Source organism: Macrosteles quadrilineatus, unplaced genomic scaffold (genome assembly GCF_028750875.1).
Source record: "Macrosteles quadrilineatus isolate MER2022 unplaced genomic scaffold, UCM_ALF_1.0 Scaffold_3__2_contigs__length_128488019, whole genome shotgun sequence".
Taxonomy (NCBI): domain Eukaryota; kingdom Metazoa; phylum Arthropoda; class Insecta; order Hemiptera; family Cicadellidae; genus Macrosteles; species Macrosteles quadrilineatus.
In genome coordinates this window covers 75,765,298-75,791,547 of record NW_026542596.1, presented here as the reverse complement: position 1 = coordinate 75,791,547, position 26,250 = coordinate 75,765,298, and the positions used below count along the sequence as shown (strand labels likewise).

General features: G+C 34.0%; 1 protein-coding gene across 3 annotated transcripts in view; it reads right to left on the bottom strand.

The window, feature by feature from the left end:
* The window catches only part of LOC128990405 (uncharacterized), a 382,719-nt gene that overhangs the window by 23,533 nt on the left and 332,936 nt on the right, over positions 1–26,250 (bottom strand). For all 3 annotated transcript variants that reach the window (XM_054412754.1, XM_054412755.1, XM_054412756.1), the window contains 3 exons: positions 13,413–13,527; positions 1,776–1,888; positions 638–720 (listed from right to left, as the gene is read on the bottom strand). In XM_054412754.1, coding sequence (XP_054268729.1) covers positions 638–720; positions 1,776–1,888; positions 13,413–13,527 — 311 coding nt within the window. The remainder of the gene's footprint in view (positions 1–637; positions 721–1,775; positions 1,889–13,412; positions 13,528–26,250) is intronic.

Sequence of the window (26,250 nt, the reverse complement as noted above, 5' to 3'; positions counted from 1 at the left end):
TTGTGAACTAACTTATTAAAACCCTTAACAATTTCAAAGTTCTGGATAACTCGACAACCCTCAAACTCAATAACCTCCAGGTCCACAGATAGTCAAGTTCTACTGTATACAAGTTAGGTAAAAACAAATTTGATGATGGATTCTTCAAGTTTTACGATACAACCAAATGCTACCTATCAAGTTCCGTTTAACTTATATGTTGTCAAACATCATAATTAAATCCAACACCATGACCGTAAAATATAATTCCAAAATATTAAATAGCTTACTCTTTAAAGTAGGCTTTAAAGAATTTCAACGAACAAAAACTACTTCAACTACTAAACCAACAATTCTGATACACAACTAATACAAGTAAACGTCTGCGATGTTCTTCTGCGAACGAAATGTCCTTTTGATCAACTAAATTCGTTCTCTTGTTCAAAATTTTTATTCGGAAATGAAATATCATTGTTGTAGATTTGAAGTCATTATGAATTGAACAAATGTCATCCTAGCAAGTTTTGTCAAACTAACATTATCAAACCTAACAGTTGGATCGATAACCATAAAATGTGTGTGGAAACAAATGAATCAACTGAATACAAACTTTTTATTTTTTAAGTTGAATTTTCCTAAACTAATACTACAACAATACCTGCAATATTCTTCTGTGACTGTGAAATGTCCTTCTGATGGTGAATATCGTTGTGAGACGAGTTGTTCTTCTCGTTCCAGGCCCTACACAAGACAGGTAAAATGATAAAACTCAACTATCCAGAGAAAAAACACCATGGTCAAATCAAAGATTCATATGTTACTTCTACTCTCTGGTCATAAACACGTATTATCAACCAGACCCAATCTTGTCATTATAGTACTCAAAGGCGTAACTAGGATGACCCCTTTATTTTACATATCTATCCTGCAGTGTTAAATATTAACTTATCCATCATTAACTAATCTTAAACTGTCCCTAAACAAATACTTCTCAAAGGATGTGGACCTTTATTAGACGACCAAGGAATTTAGGCCGGAATCACAGACTATAGAATATGTATCGTAAACCGATGTAACTCTATGGTCTGTGCCGGAATACAACACTCTAAAAGTTCGAGTATTTTCGATATCTACCAATAAGTACTTTTTTTTTGTCCTAGGACGCTAGGCACGAGCCTGCGATTGTTTTTCACATTACTTCAGGCTAGACCTTAGGGGTTGCGGCATTATCACTTAGATCAAATCCATTGGTGACTTGGCGGGGATGGAACCCGGCGCTCTAACCACTACACCAGCTCGCTCCCCAATCTACAAAGTACTAACGTAAGTATAAAGTGTAAAGTGTAAAGTGTAAAGTGTAAGTATAAGGCATTAAAGAAAACCAATAACTAACAAGTACTTGTTAGGAACATGATTATGAGAGAAGTAAAAAACCACACAAACAAGCCTTTTATAGGTTCTAGCTTGAACCAATATTCATAAGTTTAACCCTCTATGTCTTTCTAAAAGGTGTTCAACTGAGTCATGTTCTTTTCCTTTTTGAACTGTGATGGACTGGATTTTTGATAGCCTTGTTGATTGGACTTGGTAATATTTCTTTGATTCATGGCATATTATAATTGAGTTTATTCATCTTGTTCGAGGTTAAATGGTAGAAATGTAGTACTTCAGTCGGTAATTTAGAAAAAAGGCCATAGTCACCAAATAAAAAATAATTGGAAATGAAAAAAATTTCAAAGAATTGTATTTTGATTGTTTTAAGCTTTGTTCTGGTTTAGTGTGCATTTCCAACTGACCTTTCCCATTGGTTGTCCGAGGGGTCCAGCAGGGGTGTGCTAGAGAACCTGGACGTCTTGGACAGACCAACATTGGACACCCTCTTGTCTTGCAGTCCGATGTCTCGTACAGGCTATCACAACACATCACAATCAGTCACAACACACCACAAATATTTTGGGACATAGGCAACAACATGAACACTTTAAACGCATGTAATACAATTTCAATCCTATTTTTGGTATATTTTTCAACACCACATATTTTTTAACTTGAACTTTTTACTATTTAATATCGATATGTTTAAGTATTATTAAAGTCATAAATATGGTTATTTGTATTGAGAGTAAGATAAACATTGATCACTCTAAAATAATCAAATCAATTTTACATATTTTTTTATTGGTAAAGTAATTTATTTGTTCGGTTTAAAAATTTTAAATAAACCAAAATGGGTTGTTTGAAATATGTGATGAAAAATAGTTAATTGTGTTACCATAAAAATATATAAATAAATTATCCTTAGAAATAATTATTTTAAAAAACCACAACATGTAAACATCAAATAAAATTGACCATATCGTAATGATGTTTAAACATCAGTAGTTATAAACAATATAAACAATGTTTTATTTTGATTGCAAAAATTAGGTCTACTTAGGCGCTTTCCATTACTACTTAAAACAATTTTAATAGCCTATTCTTATCAAACTTTTTATCAAACAATTATACAAATGTATATCTTACATTTTAATTTTTATTCCGTGGCAACACAAAATTAAAATAATCTTACTAATATTGAGCACTAAAAAAACCATTAAATTTGAAAATTTCACACACACACACATGTTATAGAACTGGAAAATATTTGATAGTTCTAAAAAAAAATCAAGCAAAGTTATTAAAGAGCAGACATCTGAATAAAGTACCTAATCAAAGATATGTAGATGACTCTTTGTACTGTGATAATAGGTATTGTTGTCACCACTTACCTGGAACTTGATATTCCATTTACAGTTAACAACTGTCCTTTAATTAATTATCAAAGAATTCAATAGTTGTTTGTAAAATTAAAAAAAAAAAAAAAAACTGCTCCTGTTTTAGTTAATTTCTTTCAGTTAATTAGTTGAAAGTCTAAATTTAAACTGATCATTAAGCATTATTGCACACAGGTGATTAATTAGTTGAGGAATTCAATAGTACGATTTATATACAGCACATACCTCATTGATTAACTTGTGCATGATTAAATGCACAGACTGACCAAAGCATAGTTGTAGCTAATGTGTGGGCCATTGATTGCAGTTTGGTAATGTTTCTTTGCGTTTTGAAACAAACAAAACTCGCCGCAAAATTGCTATCGGTGGACGAATAAGACTGAAAGGTTTTGAAATGTTAAACATTCAGAAATATTTGAAAAGTATTTTTAAGCTGTAAAGAACAATCGGGGCACAATTAGTTGTTATTTTGAGTGAGGGCCTTTTAATATAAACATTTATTAGTTTTACATGATGTATTATAATTTTTGATTTAAGATATAATATAATTAGTAAACAATGCTCAGACGTTCAAATTTGAATATTTTACAGTTTTATCATTACCTCGTCTAATATACGAGTACGGTGAGACGTGGCAACACCGCAGCCCCGAACTACTGAGAAAGCTGTTACACTAATTCATAACGGAGCGTCCGCGCAATGTTATACATGTGTTGTTATTACCAATACGATAGGCCGGTGCGACGTTGCCAAACCGACGCTGCGGCTTTGTGTTAGAAAAGGCTATGGTTTTATTGTAATAATATCCATAACATAAAGTTGTTTTATACAATTTAAAATTAAATTATACAAAAACTATTTAACAGATAACATGAATCACCAATTAAAACCAATTTACTTACTCCTCCTTTGTATATTAAAAGAACAGAAGGGAAATAGAATAAACTTGTTTGACAGTTATGTGCAAAAAGCGTGCTGAAAAGCGAAAGCAGCATGCATGTGTGATACATCAATATACACTGAAAGTGCTCCATGTTATAAACAGTGAAATAGAGAATGAATATAAACAGGACATTTTTATATAGGTACATTCTTTATCATAGCATTTTTCACCAACTAAACTAATGCAGTATAAATAATGGGTTATAATTTATCACACAGTTTATTATATATATATCATTATGTTGTAATATAAAACTATATAAAGTGTTGGCGACAGGCATTATTCAGTAAATATTTGTCTTTACTTTTTGGTTTTGTTTATTCATTTAATTTATGCTAAGATCTCCAGCCTTAAAGGTGTTTTTATAGTTTTAATAATTTTCAAATTCAAAATTCAAAACAACGGTAACACTAAATGTTGATTGATATTGAAAATTTAAGAAATAATCGAATAAATAAATAATAGTTACTTTTAAGATGAAATTGTCAACTTAAAAAGTGTATATTCAGTTGTTTTACTGTAATCAATTCATAGTTTACCAGTATCAGTGGATGTTGAAGTTAAAAATAAAATCTCAAGTTGAAAATAATATTTTTAGGAATATTGTACACATTTAATGTCATGTAATACTATATTGCCTGAACCTGGAGGATCTAATAAATAAACTACCAACATGAAAACATGCTTAAAAAATATTTATGTAACTTTTGAATTTATTTTATACTTAACTAAAGTAGCCCTATATGATCACTTCAACCACAAAACATACTTACCAAAAACTCCGAATAGGATTTGCAAAATAAAAAGTCTCCATTCAACATAAATTAGAAATCTTTATTTCTTGAACACATATGAAACAATTGATTTATTCAACGATGATAAATATTAAATATATTAACATCATAACGATTAACAAGTTTTCATCGGGGATTAAGTGTTGAATTTCCACAAGTATTAAAAATATAGAACTAAAGATTTTTACATAGGTTTTACAGACACATTTTATAGGACACGAGTTTTCAAAAATATATTTACGTAAGTGTGAGCAAACTTAGAGTGTAATGTAAAAACAACATTGTAATTGTCCAGAAAATTCAAGTTTTTTTTATTTAAGTAATTTTAAATTCTTGTAATAACATTGAAACAGTTAACATGCTCTTTCTACAAGTAAAACCATTAAAATACTGTATTGATAAGTATTTTTGCATCAGTTTAATTTTGCGTTTTATAACTAATTTTTTATGAAACGAATCAATTTGAACTTTTACTATAAAACATATTTTACATAGATACAAGTAGAGTATAATTTATTGTATTCAATCCCTTTAACCTTCATTAACATTATTTTATATTTAATGGCATAAAAATAGCTTATATTATAGATTGAATGCAATAGTATTGTCAAAAGATGGATTTAGAGCTAACACTTACTTTGAATTTATCACAATATGTGAATAAATTTTGAGAATGTTTATACAATGTCGAATGGGATGGTTTCACACAAGTTTTGAAATTAAAACTGGGATAGAACATTCTTTTATTGTTACCTGTAGTGCAAAAATTATTGATCAGTGATATAATATTGTATCTCATAAATAGTGATGCAAATCATGCTGGGTAAAATTTTTCAACAACAATTTGTAGATTTATTTATTGCTAAAGAATAAAAGAGAAAAAAAGAGGAAAAAATCTCCTTAAAGAGTGGTTTGTATTAGGCCTATTACGAGTCGTCAAATAAGCAGGGCGTATTTATTTATTGAGCAATAACCAAGCAACAAAAGAGCAGTTGAACAACATTTGTTTCACATACACATTACTGTTCATGATGTCATCTTTTGTCCGTTGACAGAATAAGTGTTGTCCTGGCCTACATTCACGTAACAATAAATGTAACTTGTATACATTTTGTATCAATTGAGATTTAAATTGTGTTATCACTATTTGATTTCACATAGCGTTTACAACCGACTGGTTTAAATTGCTACATCCTTGCTTATGGCTTTACAGATTTACCTAATAAAAAATAAACTACATTCTTAGATTGGGGACCATTTAAAATTAATTCAAACTTGTTAAAATATCAAACAACAATATGCTAAAAACATCCCCTGTTATATGCACTAAATGAATTATCTGAGTCCTGAATTTGGTTGTAAATTTATATATTGGTTAATAATGTGTAAAAAAAAATATTTTTTGCAAAATATCAGATGATTTTTCAGTAAATATGGTATAGTTGTTTTATGGATTTACAAATCATAATAATTGAGATTGAAATGTTATATAGTGAATCATTAGTTTAGCACGAGTGGAAGTATTTGATCATTTTCATTGGTCTAGTCAGGCCTGACTAAATATAATATACATTGTACTGTACACTAAACTTGTCACATTTTAAAATAAGAACGACTTGTCAATTATTATGGAACAATAAAATGTTAACAATCACATTTTCTTTTATTTTTCTCATAAATACAGGTGAAATCATTATGGTAGAATATTCTGTTTTCTTAATTGGAATTAATTTTAAGTACTTTAAAAAGGTATTTATGAACTTCGTTCAAGTATGATTTTTTCTGAACAAAAAATAAACACATGGAAGTTAATATAATAATACTGATATAAACAGATTTATACTTTGGAAAAATGCAACAACTTTACTTTAGCCGTACATTTAATCCATCAGATTCTGAATACTCACAAATCTTTTTACACCAGATGTATGGAAAATGAAAATATGTGAAAATGTAAATACATTGTGGACATTTTGATTCTAGGGCAAGCTTTTAAGCCTGCAGATGTTAAGAGCTATTATGGTAGGGCGGCCCGCTATAGCCTACATGCTGCTTTAACAGTTTTGTATATTAACTTTTCTATCTTTGCATATAATAAATGTTTCAGAAAGTCTGTCCATAAATATAGCACAATGCAGTTAAATTAGGCTCATGTATTCTTCATCGTGTTAGAGATGTGTTTTAAATTAAAAAAATTTTAGTAAAAATGCACATTTTGATATTAGAATAAATTTTAAGCTAAAATTATAATTCTTAAAATTCATATAAGAACCTAGGTTTTTCATTTGCATAAATTATTATGCTAGATTTGATTAATGAAAAAGTGTCAAAGCAAGAATTCAATCTTTGCATCAATGTTTTATACAATATTGTGCGTTTGTTATATGGAATGTTGAAAATCCTTACAAATCTTATGTGTATTACGCGAAATAAAATCTTTAATGTAAATCAATAAACTATATTAAATTGTATAAACATTCTCACACTTGTGCTTGAGACAGATATACCAGATGCCAGTACAAGTAAAAGAGTATGTGATTTTGATCAAAAGTCTTTGAATAGGTTTTTTTTTAATCACCGTTTTTGCATAGTTAAATGATTTATAGTGTACTAGCTGACCCGGCGAACTTCGTATCGCCTAAGTTATAGGTTTCCCCTAAGACAGACCGATGGAAAGAAAGTACCGTTACGTTTAATTTTCAAGATGATCTCGTTCGCATCGCTCAATCACGTCCTGGTTGAAGTTCGTTCGCTTCGCTCACTCACCTTTGGGTTGGAGCTCGTTCGCTACGCTCACTCACCTTTAGGTTGGAGCTCGTTCGCTGCGCTCACTTGCCTTCAGGTTAGCTCGTTCGCTACGCTAAAAATGTTTTAATCCAAAACCTGTTGTTTATTTGATTACAAATATTTACAAACATTGTTTACGTAGACTACTAATATTGTAAGCAGTTTAGTAGAATTTACTTATCAGTCATCCATATTATTAAATTATTATTAGGAGATATATTATAATTGTATATTTGGAAATGTTGAGAAACGATAGTTTAAAAGTAGATTTGTCATCCTTATGGAACAGCTGAAGCCAATTTTATTGTTAGTTCTGTACGTCCAACTGCAGAGGTAATGTTTTGTTATCAATTTGTTTCTTGTTATTTCAGTAATTTAAAACCTCATTTAACCAAATAAAACGATTTAATCATAAACCATAACTAACTGGTCTCCTACTTATATAACCAAATAGTAAAGCACAAATCATGAAAATAACCCTGAAATAATACAAGCTAAATGTTGTCTTACCCAGCGATCAGTGTGGACGTACATGAACTAGACGTGAAAAACCAGCTTCAAAATTAACAATGGGATGAGGAGTCTACTTGTTTAATTCTACCATAGATAAAACCATAGATAAAACATACTCCCTTAGTGTTGGTTAGTCTATGATTCTACTAAAAATAATTTAAACGCAGCTGTTATGTTAATTTTGCACAATGGTTTTACTCGATTTCGCTTCAACCATCGGAATGTAAACAATGTTTATAACAGTTATTCAAACATTTTTGTTCATACTGTAGCTTTATGGAATTTTATTATGAAAACAAGATTTCATTTCCACAATAACAATAATTTAAGAACAATAAGAACGTTTAATTTGTAAAATGAATGATATATTTCCCTACTCACGCCAGATAATTTACAATGCATTTCAAGAGTAATATTTACATGAAAGACAGTGAGAGGTACCGGCATCGGTAGTGTACGAGGTCCTTCAAATTGGTAAACTTTTACAAAAATCAACTAATTGATTTGATAAATACTAGGAGTAAAAGATGTATGAATCAATCCATGTCAAGTTAAAAAAAAAAAGTTTGGTTAAGGCCAAAGAAATCTAGATCGTAAAAAAAATTAAAGGGGGAAGACCAATAGAATTAAAAATAAACATGGGAAACCATAATGCTATTGGTTACACACCTCTTGATATTGTTTAAACTGAGGGTTTTGCCTAGTGTGGAACGAAATAAAAACAATACTTATGTTAAATGGCAAAGAACTGAAATAAAATAAAATAAAATGTTGTTAAAGTGGTGGTAGGTTAGTTCCGCAGATAATTACCCTAGGGCCATAAATGGGTAGGTTCGTTCCGCATTTGAATCTGGTGGGCCCCTTAAGTAGGTAGGTTATTTCCGCATTTATATTGACAAAGGTGGGTTACACTCCATTAGACAAGGGTAATTAGCCTCACTAAAAGCCGACTTAGAATGAATATTGAACAAATTTAAGTTAAATATCCAAAGATTGGATACGCTTGTATCCGATTCGAAATTCGGAATATTAATGATACAAACTCTACATATTTTAGGTTTAGGATGTAAGAAAATCACCTGTTTCATAACTGTTAACAAAATTGATCTTAGTAATAATACTGATTTGACTATTTACCGTACACAATATGATTAGTTGTGATAATAGTTATGAAAAAATCTATGAACACACAGAATAGCACGCGGTCTAGATGCTTGAATTCTCCAAGCAAAGGCATTGATTGAGCGATACAGTATATCTTTAGATTAACTGTTTAAAACTATGAATATCTCAAGTGAAAGAGAGAGTGAAAGATACGCGTATCTGTGCGTATCTATGCGTATGTATTTCCATTAGTTGCATACGCTTTTAATAGGGTCTTTTAAACTCATAGAAAATTATGACTATTAGTTTTAATATAGATTCTGTAGTGCCGGTACTAGACAACTGCTTTATTTCGAGCAACAGGTACACTAGTTTTGATTTATATTTTTAATTTGTTATAATATGCTAAGTTACAAAGTTTAAAGTTTTCCTGTGACAGGTTTAGTTTACCAACTGAGCTATTAGCATTTTGTAACATAAGCGTATTTAAGCAGCAGCTGGTGTAATGTGATTTTTTTAGTTTTAAGATTGCGGCTTCGCAATAATGATTGGGATAATAATCTTCAATATAATAATAATCAATAATAATCTTCGCCCTTTAAGATTGGGATCGGTGAAAGAAATATCTGCATCAGCTATGGTAAAAAACCAGAGAAATCGTTACAACTGGAACATGCTACTTCAACTTTAACTCATTCAGAACTTGCTTATTTTTATGGATTATTTCGGTTGACTGGCATTTTCGTACGCTTCACTGATCTTTACAATTTCAAGAGATCTATTGTTGAAGCCGTCAAATGCGGAACTGACCTACCAGATTATAACCCACCCTACGGGACCCGGATTAGTGTAGGTAGCAAATGCGGAACCAACCTACCCCCGTTAAAGTATTTATTTTGAAAACTGATTCCAAAAAAATAAAGTTGAGTTGTCCAATCCAACGCTACACCTACACTCAAATACACGTCACCGTACAGATCTGGAGTCGTGCTATTAAACTTAGTGGAAATATCATATAATGATTACGTCAACGAAGCGCGCTGCGTCAACAGATTTAAAGGGGGTAAATTCATGTTTGCTTATTTAAATGCATTCATGATTTTCACTATAGTAGTGGATTGTGAACATTTCGCGGGTCCTGACTTTTTTGGAACTGGAGCTAGTGTGGTAATAGAGCACAGTACTTTGGTCCCTAAGGTTTCGGGTTTGAATCCCACCAATCACCAATGAATTTGATTGAAGTTAAAATGGCACAGTCTCCTGTAGACCCAGCCTGGAGTAATATCAAAAACCATTCCGGGCTAGAACCTAGAGGAAGTTAGAAAAATCTCTGAAATTGCCTTTTGAAATACGTGGCTTATGCACACTATACTGCACGATGAACGTGTATTATACTCTGTACGATGAAACCTGTCTTCTGACCCTTCGTCTATCTGGGGATCAGCCAATGGTTGAAGGCCTGGGCCAGTCCCAGGTATACTTATGGTCAGGAGACAGTAGGGTGGACATTCATGACGCCAACCTATATAGGTAGTCGGGTATTCCTGAATTGCGCCAACTACTCCAAAGAGCCACCCGATACGTTCATTAACTGCACCAAGTGGCGGCCCTCTTTGGCTGTATAATTGAGTAGGTTAGGTTAGGTTATAAGTTAGGTTAGTTTAGGTTAGGATTACATGTAAACAAGGACGTTTCTTCTGTCGGCAACTTACTCCTACCTGGCTTGGGCTTGGCGCAACTAAGGAACTCCTTGGCGCAATTAAGGAACTCCTTGGCGCGACTGCACGACCGTTCCGTACAGACTGATCATACCGATTAGCCAACCAATTCAAAGGGCCCCGGAAATATAGTACAGGTACAAGTGGTATGTACAGGGTGAGGCTAGACTACTCATTCGGCATGCAGTAACAAACGTAACAGACAGTTTGTCCATGTATACAAAACGTTTTGAACACGGTGTTAGAAAGTCGGCGTGAGTGTTAGCAGTAGCAGCGGTGTCGGAGGCACTAAGTGTTAGATATAGTAAATCCATCCATGATCCGTCTGTACAGACATGTCAACATACAAGCAGACCGGGCGTTACACACACAAGACATACAAACAAGGCAAGCTACAGGCACAAGGCACACAACCCCACTGCCTAAAGTATGGGCGATATGTTTTAAGATTGTTTAAGCAAGACGTTTCAAGATGGACCAATATTCTTATTCCTTGTTCTCAAACTTTCCAAAATATATTTTTGACCGAAAGCTGTAAAGTTTTGTTGATTTCGTCGAAAGGGGAAACAATTGAGAAAATTTACTGGGAGCGTGAATATAAAATACCATTGCGATAACAAAAAGGAAATAACTATTGGTGGAGTCACTGAAAGCCATTGTAATGAGACTGGCTATACAACGATAGTAATATCAAGGAAATCTCATTGGCTAACGCAAAAAGAAAAAAAACATTAGCGACGTCAAATAAAAATTAACCATTGGTGTCGTCAAAGGAAATATTTCATTTGTAATTCCAACGAGAAAATGATTATAGGTGACGTTAAATAAAAGGTAGCCAACCATTGGTGGCTAGAAAAAAAAACGCAAAAGATAAAAGGACTATTGAACTCTTTGGAATCACTAAAGAGAAAAAAAATATTTGTAAACGAAGTCGAATAAAAATCTATCATTGGTGTCGTCAAAGAAAGTCTAACGCTAAAAAGAAACGAACTATTAAAAAATAAAAAATACCAAATAAAAAATTACCATTGGTGTCGTAAATATAAAACAAAATGGTAAATATAATATCAAAAACGAAACTTTCGTTACACCAATAAGAAAACACAACAAGTGACGTGAAAGAGAAAAAATTGGTTTTTGAAAAATAATAGCCTAAAAGAGAGAAAAACAGACAATTAGTTACGTCAAAGAGAAATGAGCCAATGGCGAAGTCAAAAGAAAATTGGTTACCGGTACGCCAAAGAAAAAAATATATTGATGACGAAAAAATAAAACAAATCATTGACAAAGGCAATATTTGTAACTGAGTCTTTGTTTCTCTACCCAATCACGGGGACAAATCCTATTTATTGTTGTATTTGTACAAGGGAAATTCAGGGAGTAAACACTCTTGAAGAATAGAGCGGTCCAAATCTCTCTGTATGTTTCGAAGTCCTTTCGGGAAATATAGTACAATCACATTAAAAGGGTATAATTAATCAAGTTTTCAAGGTAAACAATTACCCCATACTCTATGCAGTAGGGAAGGAATATCAACTATGTCAGATTTAATGTCGACAAATGATACATAATATAATATTAGTCTTCATTCGGTGTTGTGTTTGAATCATATTTGGACTCTTTTAAAATCATACACGTAAAATTATATTTTTGACATCCTGAAACATATTTGATCATTTAAATTTTTTGAGTTACTGTAATTGAAATCCTTAAGTAATTGAAACCTCAATTATCGGGATTAATGACTTATGGAAGTAAAAAAAACAATGACATACGAAACAAACTTAATGTTTGGAGTATCAAACATTTGTATTTCCATAATTAAAAATAGTTTGAAGGCCATCTACGTCTTTATTACTTATTCCGTCAGTACCATTTATTGGCAGAACACTGTCAATACATTTTTAGGTATCCTGACCTAAAAACATTTATATCTTGAAGTACCAAAAGGTAAACATAAATTCAATATATACAATTTAATCTCTAGTTTCAGATGCACTAGGGCCTATGATAGAATCTAGGAAGAGACAGCAAATTTACAAGAAGCATTTGGCCATTGTACAATTTACAGACTATAATGAATTCAACGATTCAATATCATACAGTCTGCGATTGTAAATCAACGGCTTCACTACCTTGCACCTATACTTCAGACGGAACTACAGCAGTGCAAAGTACAGAAGACTGCACTATTTTTCTAACCTCAATATAAAATATACAGGTAAATTTACAGACATACTTTGTACAGGCTTAGTTTAGAAAAGTTCGAAATATATTTTTTGGGGGATTAGACGAGATTGAACCATTCTTGAGCTGGCAACTAACTGTTATTTTTATCTTATAGTTTCAGTAACGCAACTTTACTTTGCCGATGAGTTTGATATTAATAACGAAACAACATTTTTCGTTGTCGTCATAAGTAGTTAGGAGTGCATATTACGGGTTGGGATTACAGGCTAAAACCCAGAAAAGATTTCGGCAAACTCAATTCTCAATATAACAGCTCAACTTGAGAAATACACTGGTGGACTCCGGGTGGACTCTACTATAAATATATTAGGACTGTAGGTAGATTTATTAAAGTTCATGCCGATATTTGTTTTTTAAACGCATTTTCATCAAGGATGTCCAAATTTTACTTTGTCCATGAATTTGGTCCTCTTTCAGATTTAGTTTTACCATTTGTTAACAGCCTTGCAAACAAGTTATGCCCAATATACTCCATATTCGTATAGAATGCAGGATAGATTTTCTCCTACAAGACGGTATGTTAACAATATTGTTCAGATTGTATACGTACCGTGGCGGGGGCGGTCCGTGCCGTCTCCGGGGGTGTTGGGGGCCGGAGAGTGGGGGCAGGACTGTGCATGGTGGACCTGGGGGCATCTAGACGTCGACCACCAGGGAACAGCCCGCTGTAACAAAAACGCAGCAGTTAGTATAGAAGACGGCACTGAAGTATGGCACTGGGGTATCAACATTTGTAATTTTGTTAAATGCTCTTTAGCTGAGTTGTAGTGCGCGCCTGCTAAACATAAGATTACCAGTTCAATCCTGAGGAAAGACGAGTAGCTTTTTGGCGGTTCGAAACTGTGCACTGAACTTAGATCCCGTTTTTGTCCTAGGTTTCAAATTACTTCTGGCTACATCCAGGGGTTGCGGCATTCTCATTTTCATTGGTGATTAGGCGGGATTTGAACCCGGGACCCTACGGACCGAAGTCCCGAGGTGTTCACTAGCGCCACTAGTCTTTGGCTCGGTCCTTAAACCGAGTGATCCTAATCAGTACCAAAGCTCATACATACAAAGCTTTTCCTTTAAACTATAGATTAAAGGAGTAGACACTCCTTCAATCTAAGATTAAGGACTTAACCTTTAAATGCGCAATCTGGTTTTCACTTTGTTCCAATCTCATCTTGAAAATCCTTTTTTAGAGGTTTAACACCACTATTTTAACCCTTAGAGTTAAAACCCCTTACCATTGTGCTAAACGCGATTTGGAAACAATTTGGGAAATCAAATTTCATATTTGAATGATGAAAAAGTGAATAATATTTGATAAGAGTAAAACATTAGTTGTCAACTTTACAAGTTGATGATTAAACTTTATAGAGATATGTTTAAAGCAAATGTTGTAGTATACAAACATTTCCACAGCATATCAACCTCACAGTTTTATAGTGCACGAATGAAAGTTTTATTGAATATAAGCACGGATGAATTGTTTGATGTATGTAAAAACATCCTGTTTAGAAACCGACGTGTATCGTCTTAGCAAACATTCCAATTTAGGAAGTGTCCGATGCAGCTGCTTCAAAATAAACGATCCTTTGATCTTCCTTAATCAAATGTAGCCTACCAGACTCAAGATACCATTTATTTAGACGTACAAAAATAAATTACAAAATGTAGTGCTTCAGATTCATTATTGACTAACAGGTTTACATTGGTTCACATCAGGGTATTAAATTTAATGAAAACAAAGTAATAAAGGTTGAAATTATTTATAATCAATTTGCCTAGGTAGCGTATTCAACTAAAGATAACAACAGAATAGCTTTATTCAATAGTAATTCCACTGTACTTTTCCCTCTAAATAAAAAGTAGGTTATTTAAGTTTCATTTAAAGAATTACTATAAATTGTTTTATACTGTGTGTTTAGTAACTTTAATTTTATCATATGTACGTAGAGGTTGGTGTTATAGAAAAACTATATTTGATACTAATGATTGTTAAAAAAATATTTAGATTCCTTGTCACCTAATCTTATGGACAGACACTTTGAAGATGAGTCTTGTTATTTAACTTCATCTGATATCTGAAACCTTGACACGAAAATACTATCGTTTGGACATCTTGAACATTAATTTAGCCGAGGAATATTAGCATTAAGAATAAAAACCAAAATAAAGACCCCAAACACCTTAAAAAACAAGCGAACCAAGCCTAGAGCTTAGTCTAACCAAACACAATTTTCTAAGTGTATCAGGAATCTATTTTCAAAAGTCTATGGTTATTAAACAAATAAGAAGACAGGCTATTTATTCGTAAAAGGCAGTAGTAAATAGAAGCATTCCCAAAGCAATGTAAACAGTTTCTAAAAGCCATTCAACTTGACCTAGGGAGTACTTTTCAAAACAAACTCAGAACGTTTCCCATTCATTTCAACTCAAAACATTTCAAATCAACATTTCCGCCATTTTAAACAGCCCATAAATAAAATCAATAGTTGAACTTGTATTGAAACTCAAGTGTAAGGTTATTATTTTTATTTACATGAAGCACGTGCGTCTAGTTGGGGCAGATCGATGGTGTGAGACTTGCGCCTGTGGATACCCACAATACAATTTATCCCACAAATCAGCGAAAATCCCTTTTTATCCCTAAAAATGGTAAATGATAAATTTCTTGGTATTATATACTTATGACCTAGCACAAAAATCACATCGAAGTAAAATTTTTGCACTCAGTAAATCGTCAGAGTAGCCGAAACGTTAAAATATTTACCTTCCAATCTGAAGGTCGCTGGTTCGATTCCAAGCGAATTGTTTTCTGGACCCAGATGCCATTTGGGCTATCAATTGATGATGCTATTTAAGAAAAAATCAACAATGGATTAAAAAAAAAAACAGGGATCTTACAGTTTTCCTTAAAAACTTAAAATACAGTAGAAACACACAAACAATATTTTTTTAATTCAATCAATCAATTATTAATTTTTTAAGATGGGGACGCCACTATGGTCGTATTTTAACCCAAGTATGAGTGAAGGATGAATGGCACGATCTTGTAATCATGTTAGTGACTAAGCCCTACATATTCCTTAGACAGATATTAGCATATCCTAATACTATTTAAGTTTGTCAACCTATTATGCATTATCATATTGTTTGGTGAATGTACTATCGTTGGTTCTTCCTTTTTAATAGTATACAGTTTAATAATAAAAAGCAAATACAATTCGATTAAAAATAGCATAACGATGTAAGCGAATAGTTATTACAGTACAGGTTTTATGGTAAACAGCACAGATTTACGTGAAATATATATCCAAAGAAGCGTATTCAATCGATTCAATAAACTTTGGTAAGAACTAAGAAGTGAACATTACCTATGAAAAAAACATTGAATAATGTTTAACTTTGAATAGTTTTTATTATATATTAAGACAAATTTGTGCACATAAAAAATAAGACTTAACCAATTCCCTACAACAGTATAGAAGGAATAACTCTTGATTGTATCAGCATAAAAAAATATCCCCAAAACACATAAGTATCCCGTAGTCGGGGATAAATCCCTCTAAACCTAGGCAGAATACTCCAGACATTGTGTACACCTCCCACCCACACCAAACAGACGGTTCATCCGTTGCGTTCATTCAACCCTCTGGAGCAACATCAGTAATCGCACAACAACACAACTCATATACATTATTGTACTACATTTTTTTGTCCTATGACGCTAGGCACGAGCCTGGGATTGTTTTTTTTTTTTTAATTACTTCAGGCTAGAACTATGGGTTTCGGCATAATCACTTAGGTAAAGAAATTAATTTTGGATTTGGCGGGATTTGAACCCGTGACCTCAGGAGTAAAGTCTCGCACTAACCACTAGACCAGCTCGCTCCCCCAGTACTGTACTACAAAAGGGTAGTATTAAATTTGTGTCAAAAACATTCTAATGTTGTAATGTGCAATAGTTCAACATGGTTCATACTTTATGATCACAATCATTTAGATTTAGATTTAACTAGCTGTTACCCACGGGCTTCAACCCGTTTGACTTCAAAGTATTATAAAAAACTATTGATTGGTTAAGTTAAGATGAAATAAACAAAACAGAATACAGCATTGCAAACAAATAATCACACCAGATTTTAATAAGGTAATAAATAATTGAAAGAATAACATACAAATAAGAACAGCTGAGGTATTTTTAACATTAAGTATATGGAAAGTTCCCTTTGGAAAGCAACTAAGACCTTAAAGGGCAATTTATGAAAAAATGGATAATTTTGCGCAAGGTTTCTCGTCATGAGGAACATTTTAAGTATATGGTTTATGGGGGTGTGACTTGTAGTTTTCTCAAAAGTTCATGGGTACTTTTGCCTTTATATATAGATTGTAGATTACTACTTGAATTTAAACACGTTTAGTTGAGTTAATATCACAATTTTGTCGATGTAAATACTAGGCCTATTTATTTACTTTATAGTCACAATAAATAAATCAATAATATCATTGTCGTCATAAATTGGGGCGTAGTGAAACTGCCCCAGCATTTTGTGTACTTTTGAACACTACCTGCCCCCAGCGCCCGGCCAGGTAGTCGCTACGGGACTAGAGAAAAAAGGAAATTATTTTTGTCCCTGTACCCTCCAAAACTGCCGTCAACTGCTTTTCCTGCCAAGTCACAATTGCTTCTGTACCAATACCTAACTTAACTTAACCTAACCTAGCCTATCCTATCCTAACCTTACCTAACCTAAAATAAGCTAGTAATTCCTGATATTGGTGATAGTTATTAAAAGAATGCAGTCACTGACATGACATAATGCAGGGACAACAATAAGGCCCCGTCCTAGCTGGACGGCAAGAGCGGCGCGACCGACGCGACCGACAACAGCGACAGATACAAACACATGTTAAGTGAGCAGCAACAGCGGCGCCGCTCTTGTCGGTCGCGCTACAAGCGCTTCAAGATACAAACATGTTTGTATTTGGTAGCGCTACACCGGCGACGCGACGGATCAGCACCCAAAACAGCTGCCTCATTCCATGACACGTCGCCGTGTCGTGCCGCTCAGTGTGGACACACATTTTGCCGCCGACAGCAGCGGCCAATGGTCGCGTCGGTCGCGTCGCTCTTGCCGTCCAGCTAGGACGGGGCCTAATTCCCCTTTCCCCAGACCCGTAGCGGCTACCTAGCCGGGCGCTCGGGGCAATTTCAGCATTTCTGGTATGGTGAGGCGAGAGGCGACCCTTCTGATGCTCTGTTTTATGAGCGGGGCAATTTGATCAATTAAAACGTACCTAATATCGCGGCAGTTTCATCGTCCCCATCCTAAAGGGCTATCGTGGGGGATAAGAAGTATTTACTCTTTAGTCTTTACAACTTACAAAAGAAGTTGAAAATGTGCAAAGAAGAAAAAAATGAACAATTCCAATTAACACGTGCTAAAGCTGGACAAAAGAAGCAACAGTAATTACTACGTAATGAGTCTTCTGTAATGGATAAAACATGATGAGACTGGGCATCATTAATGAGGGTGCAGTTATCAACTAGTAATCATCATCAATCCCGTTTAGAGCCACACGTTTTAAACGTTCATCAACTATAGTCTACAATGTGGAATAACTATAGTTTACACGCAAATACAAATATACATGCAGCTTTCTTAAGGAAAATGAAACATTATTATAATTTTTTATGTATGACCAAAACTTCACTCTGATACGTCTGTAACACAAAAAGAGAATACGAAATCGCTTACAATATTCAAACCTCCCTAGCAAGGTCTATTGGTTCCGTAAGCTGGAGTTACGAAACAAAGTGAATTCTAGACCGAATCCGCCGAGGATCGACACAAAACAGTAATCCTCGATACATAATCTTCTGTTTCACTATACCTTCAGCAACAATAAATTGTATGTAAAGCTTTGAGTCGGAAATCCTGACGTTGAAGAAATGAAAATACTGACTATAGTATCGTTTAGATCTTCGATATAGTTTTTCTCATCTACGAAATATATTAATTTTTTTTAAGTTTATTTAAAATTGTAATTTTTTTGGAGGTAGATTTCCAATAAACAGTTCCTCTCGCCAAAAATTGCACTTTTATTAATTGGTAAAATTATACCTTGTAGCTTAAAGTGGTATGTACATTTCAAAAGGCCAATTGTCAATTATTTTATATGGCGACGTATTGCGTATTGTAATCCAAATATTAGTGATTGATGAGTGTAGAATGAAATGAGATGATCTGTGTAGTTTCTGACAAAGATCAGCTGTTCCCGGTTTTGGACCATCAACAAGCTACTGTATTTTCCCAGGATCAAACCGGCAAACTTTTGATTTACCAACAGCCATTGATTTACGAAATTTAGGCCCGATACTTTACAAATTAAACCATACACTCTAGAAATTAAAGGGGGGTCCAAAAATTTATTTTTACATCCTAGCATGCTCGATAAAATTTTGTTTACATTATGTAAAAGTTCATCGGCACCTAAAACCGACCACAAAATTGTATGATAAAACACAGTACTCTGTATAATTCAAGCAAGTAAATATTAAATTAAATATTAAACGTTTGGTAAACATTATTTGTCTTACTTCAGTACATCTATATCTATATCTATAAAAGAGGAACTATGTATATATGTATGTATGTACCTTAAGGAATCCGAAACCGCTCGACAGATTGTAATGAAACTTTCAGGCATTATTAAGCATTATTCAAGGATGGTTTGTGTGAAGTTTGGTGCAGATCCGTCAGAAGGGCTCCGCCCCAGAGGGTTTTAAGGGGTCCAATGTCAGACTTTTTGAAATACAATGAATACAGATAAATATAGTTTAAAAGCAGATGTTTACTTTCACCAACTGTTTTGTAGGCTTGAATCACAAAATTATGTAAACTATTTTACTTTTGGATAAGTCCAAATATATTAAACCCCAATCGCAGCACACCTGTGCAATCAACAAACTTGAAATTCTTCACTATTGTATTAAATATGTTAACATGAAAAGTAAAAACCTGTTTTAAAGTATTATAAATAATAAAAGGGATGAAAATGCCTTAGTATTTTTATCTTTTGTTCTATACCCACCCAATCTAACATAAATTATTAAGTGAATAATAACCGTGCGTGCTATCTCATGTATTCAAATGACTCCCAATTTATCATTAACCCACCACATTACTGTCATTAAAAGAAGAAACTCTAATAATACTAATACTAATTAATACTATTTATCGTAAAGAACAAATAACAATTTAAAATAAATAGTTTGTTAGCGCAGCAACGGGCGCCGGGTAACTGCTAGTTATAGATAAACCACTATGGCTCTTGATAGCGATATTCAACGCTGTGGTTTTATAACGCCAATGATTAACCAATAGCTGATCCATTGGCGGTTTGCTCACAGCCGCCTCCACCAATTATTCTCCGATAGTCCAATAATTGTCACCGCAGCTGGAGCGAGCATTGGTCGGGCACAGTGCTGAAACTGGGGACAGATGTGATCGAACGACCTAAAAAAGATAAAGTATTGCTGTTGCATATAGTAGGCTCCACTATCAAGATATTCTATATTTTTATTTTCGGGTTAAAGGTAAAAAGAATGATTATGGGGTTTAAACCCTTATATTGAAGGCAAATCTAGGTTAATTGGTTATATCCTAAAGTGACCAAGGCATTTTGGAGATAAAACAGTGTTTGGTTTATACTTTTACAATATGTAGCACTTTATCTAATACCCACGTGACATTGGAGTAGAGTCTTTTTCTTTGACTTAAAAACTCTCCCTCACTGACATAATATTTTGGCCAATATATTCGCTTTATTTCCTTGACTGTCATCAAAGTATGTTTGAACCGTTTAAAATCTCTTTAAGTAAAACGGTGTAAATATATACTTACATCGTTTGTATCAATACGGCTAAACTCTTTTTACAACCGTTAATGACGAGAAAGAAAGCTATGCTGGGTTTGCAAGTGTAAGATTTCTGGCTGGATAAATTACCCAATAGCTTTAAAGTTGAGACTTTGTAAGCATACCAGATCAGACCTCATATTTGTTATAGGATGGCTGAAAAGTAACTTGCACCACCCCGTAAATCTTTAGCCATTTGAAATCGGCTTGCGACAACCTTCTTCGTCAAAGCTTGTATAATGATAGGCTACCAAAGTCAACTATCCAAAATGAGGGGGGGGGGACTTTTTTGATTGAATCACACTGCCTTTCACGATCCCCACAAATGTCAACTCGTACGGTACTTCACTTTCAACCCTCAAAAAATAACCCCAACATTTAAACGTTGTTAAACATTTATGCGTGGATGCACCGCCATTTACGCTCCATTTTTAGGGCTACAGTTTTAATGAACTTAAACACCAAAGATCAAAGAAACATGGAACTAGATTTCATTCCGAAATCAGGGTAAACACATATACGATTTTTCCAAAACAACAATCACACATAATTAAGCCTACAAACATCTTACCCCAAGTATAAGTCATGTGGGTAGGTGAGCAGAGGGGAAAGAGGGTGGAAAGGGGAAGAGGTAATTTACCCACAAGAGGTAAGGGTGAGATCACTTCCCTCCCCTTCAACCTAAAGCGGCGTAATCATAATCAACCCTTTCTTCACCAGTGTTGGTTTTCATTCCATTGCTTAAATGAACACTTAAAAGCCCACAGCAGAAAAACATGAATTGTTAATGAGTGCTTTGAAATTTTCTCTTTGCATCCACGCCGAAAAACGTTTGTGCTATTGGAGGTTTTAGGTTTGAAGATCGGGTAACTTTAATTGAAATATTTGAAAATTTTTTCAAAAACTTATTCACTTTTTTGTCAAGATTTTCGTTACAGACAAGCAAATTGTTAACACCAATTGAGTTATTGGAATTAAATTGGTATCAAAATATGTATTTTATAGATCTTAAACTTGCCGAAAAATATTTTTGTCTTACTTTTGCAAATCTTAACCAGTTATATGTCGTGATAGAGCCGATATCAGAAAACTTCGATAACAATTAACAAGAAAAACATTTCGAAACAAGGTGCGGCATTGGTGTTTATTATCACTTAACAGAGCAAACATTGTGAAAACTAACCTGTATAGACCACATATTCCAATAAAAATTTGTACCTGTGTGTAACACTGATATAGAATTTACATAACTAGATTTCTAGATGCTAGATGTCTTAGCTAAACCATTCCACTAGACAATGTAACGACCAACGGTCATATCTTGAGTTGCTAAAAACCGTTGACAGATTTTCTAAAGGATTCACACATCTTAAACCTACAGCTTTGATTTAATTTTGTTATTTATTGTCCCTCCAACAAAGGTGGCTTTTTGTTCCTACCTAACTTTGTTCTAGCCTTTGAATTGTCTCAGTTTTCATTTAGTTGTTTGTTTGTTGTTCTGACTTAGTTTACTAATCTTGTTATGTTTAAGGTACTTTACCACCTGAGTACGGGATCCGATTTCAGATCCCGAAACGTCGAGAAAACTATTCTATTTCCTAATAGTGATGGACAATGTCCAAAATGATCCCTTAGACAGCATAAAGCCACAATTACCAAAAATGAACTTCAGTCAAGGAAAACAAAAATGTTAAAAAAAAAAAAATGGTAACTATTTTTTCTTCTAGTGTTTCCTGGTTATAAATTTATCTTATTCCCTCAATAATCCCTCGCCGTGGGAGTTAATGCAAGTTGCTAGCGTTATCGGAAATCTGTCTAAAATGTTTAAGAATTATTCTTTAACCACATGTCGCTCTATTCCCTGGCAGGGTTATATGACAAAATTACATTAACGATATACTAAATGGATTTTAATCCCTTGGTGGAGTTTGAATTCTTGAAAATAATGTAAACGTAATTGAATACGGTACGTAGACAGGGTTTAACTAATTACAAAAGAGTGAGATGGGTCTTTAGAGTGTTGACTCAACTTTAAAGCCCTCAAAAGTTTGGCTTTATGTTAATGTTATGTCTGACAGTTACCTTAGATTCATATCAGTTAACTGTGTGAAAAAAGTATACTCCCATCTCAGCAAACCTGGAGATAGAAATTTTCACTAATATATTTCCTTTGTCAGACTTATTATCTATTTTAATAACATTAAGTTAAATGCATTTTACGTTTGGTGTAATATCTTAGTGAAAAAATTAATACATTTTTCAAAATTTTGTCTTAATGCATCTATAAGAAAGCAAAGTAAAACCACTTATTATTCTCCATAAGAATAACAAGGGAACTTGTTATTTACAATTTTTCGTCGGAATTTCTCCTAAGGTAACCTAGAACCCTTCGGTACACGAATTTATTTGATTTTATCCTCTACTAGCTGTACCCGCGGGCTTTGCCCCGTTTAACTTCATATGTGAGCTCGTTCGCATGGCTCAATCACGTCCTGGTTGAAGTTCGTTCGCTACGCTCACTCACCTTTAGGTTGGAGCACGTTCGCTGCGCTCACACGTCCTGGGGCCCATTTCATAATAAAGTACAAACTAATATTATTAGTAAATCAGCTGATCGCCCAATGCAAATCTTATGGAAATTACAAGTTACAAGTTGTAACTTGTAGTTTATTATGAAATGGGCCCCTGGTTGAAGTTCGTTCGCTACGCTCACTCACCTTTAAGTTGGAGCTCGTTCGCTGCGCTCTCTTGCCTTCAGGTTAGCTCGTTCGCTACGCTAACTCGCCTCCGGGTTGAAGTTCGTTCGCTTTGCTCACTCACCTTTTGGTTTAAAATTAGCTGTTGTCAAATATTAAAAAAAATAATAGTGCTGCACTCTGTTTGTAATTCTTGTAACTTTAATGCTATTGAACATCATAGAATAGAACCAACTTGTTTAATTGAAACAGCTGTTAAGATTCATTAATTCCATTTAAATATGAGTACTCATTAGGTTACCATGGGAAACTCCAGAGCCACTGGGGCGGAGCCCGAGAGTCCGATCAGAATAAAAACCACTTAGTTTTCCTATTTAATGCCTAAAGAATCAGTGTACCAAATTTCAGCCTCCTAGGTAAGTGGGAAGTGGGAGAATTAGTGATGAGTGAGTGAGTGAGTGAGTCAGTCAGTGAGGGCTTTGCCTTTTATATTTATCCTCTATAAAATGATTAATAAATTAATTGCAATAAGGGTACTTACGTACCGACCACACCGATAAATCGACTTCTAAATAAGATTTTAATTCGTTTAAATAGGACAATCTTCCTAACCTAACCTAAAACATAGTCTACCCTTAGGTTAGGTTAGGTTATAATTATTAGGTGTGCTCGTATAATACGTAAGTACCACAATTTTTGGGCAGGATTAGGTAAAATCATTTTCATCCCATAAGCCCCCGTATTTCCTAGTCAATCGTGGATACATCACTGCCACACTCGTGAAAGTGAACCGTAACCTTTACTTGAGAAAGGTCCGAGACTTGAGTAACGTGCCATTGTGTATGGCAAGGCAACATTTTGATTTAACATCCTCACAATCCTACAGGATGTCCACGTCTACAGAGGATGGGAGTATGACTGATGAACAGACTTGCACACAATCCTGGCACGCTATAGACTATTGTACATGTGGTAATTTATTTCAAAGATAAATGATTCTTAATTTTCTCTCCCGCTGTAGTTTCAGTTGGTAAATGTGCACGGAGTGAAACTGATGTATTTTCCAATACAACACCATTAACAATATGGGTACACGCTATTTGTTCATTAGAGGGCGGGTAATTGCGCCAACTGACCTAAAGTCGGGTATTCCGAATTGCGCCAACTACTCCAGGGAGCCACCCAATAAGTTCATTAACTGCACCAAGTGGCAGCCCTCTTTGACTGTATAATTGAGTAGGTTATGTAAGGTTGGGTTAGGTTAAGTTGATGACACTAAAACAAGCTTATTCCTTCTGCCGGTAACTCACCCCTACCTGGCTTGGGCTTGGCGCAACTAAGGAACATTTTTAGGGACCCTATGAGGCCTTGGCGCAATTAAGGAACTCTTTAGCAAATAATGCACGACCGTTGATTACTCCCAGAGCAGGTTTCTTCAGTGCATTATTTCTGGTGAAATTTACAGACAAATTAAATTAGTAATACCAAAGATTACATATGCTAACGCAAAATTTTGCGTTAGCATATGTAATCTTTGGTAATACTATTAACTAGGAGTTAGTATTAACTTAATAGTAATATTAATAACGATCAGTAGAGAAGGAATAATAAGAAATATGTCCAAGCACTGAACCCCTAATTACTAGTAACAAGTATTCAATACAGTTACGCACCATAGATTAAGGTGCTGTAATTTTCTTAAAATGAATAATAACAGGAAAACTAACAGAGTAAGGACTGTAAACAGTAGAAAATGTCTAGAAATATATGGAGTAGAAATAAGAAGTACGTATAACTACAATGATTATTTATGATTTCTAATAATTTTCACGGAGTCTAAACATTAAAAGTACGCTTATAACTTTAGATAGAAGAAAAGTTACTCTAAGGTTAAGATCAATATTTCACCTTTAGTCAACGATAAAAAAAAAAAAAAACTTTTGTTTGTGTTATGAAATAAACTCCTAAAATACATTGCATACCACTCTAATATACAAGTACATTGTCTGAAATTAAATTAATACAGGTCGCAAACTTTAATCATCCTTTACTGACTACTCAATAATTTTAATATACTAATCGCACTGATCAATGATCTAGTAGGTTAAATAACGTTAGTTGGAGATAAAAAAAACCAGGACTTGTTAAACGGAACCTATCATTCACAAAATGTTCTCCCGACTGGGAGCAGTTTAGATTGCCCCAGGCCATAAATTAGTCTCAGTTGTGTACACATTATTTGAGGGCTCGTCAATTTATAAACCCATAAATTCCAAAGGCTATCGACCTATTATTCAAGCGCCGCCGATGTTTTACCGTTTAGCTCTCGGGGGGTTTGAAAAACTATCTGTAAACACACTTCTCTGTAACACATACTGTACTTTGAATCCAAAATCCAATTGTAGCGGATTGGGTATGAAATACACCTTCAAATGATTTATTGATAATTATTTAAGTTAAAGAAGTATGATTAAATAAATAAGGCCGTTAATTTAACGGGGAAATGTCAGGGTAGTTAAAAAGGCAGATAAACAATTATTAAGATTAAGATAAAACTCGAATACTTTAATTTATTTGTGTCTTAAGCAGGAAAGTACATAAACGCGTACATGCGTACCATAAACGCATGGATGGCAGACCACGGTCTCTCACTTGCTCTGAGCAAAACCGAGATCGTGATTTTGACAAAAAAACGGATTGACACCATCGTGCCGCTGAGGGTGGGAGCCGTCGAGGTTCAAACTGTTCGTTCTGCCAAGTATCTTGGGGTCATGGTAGACAGCA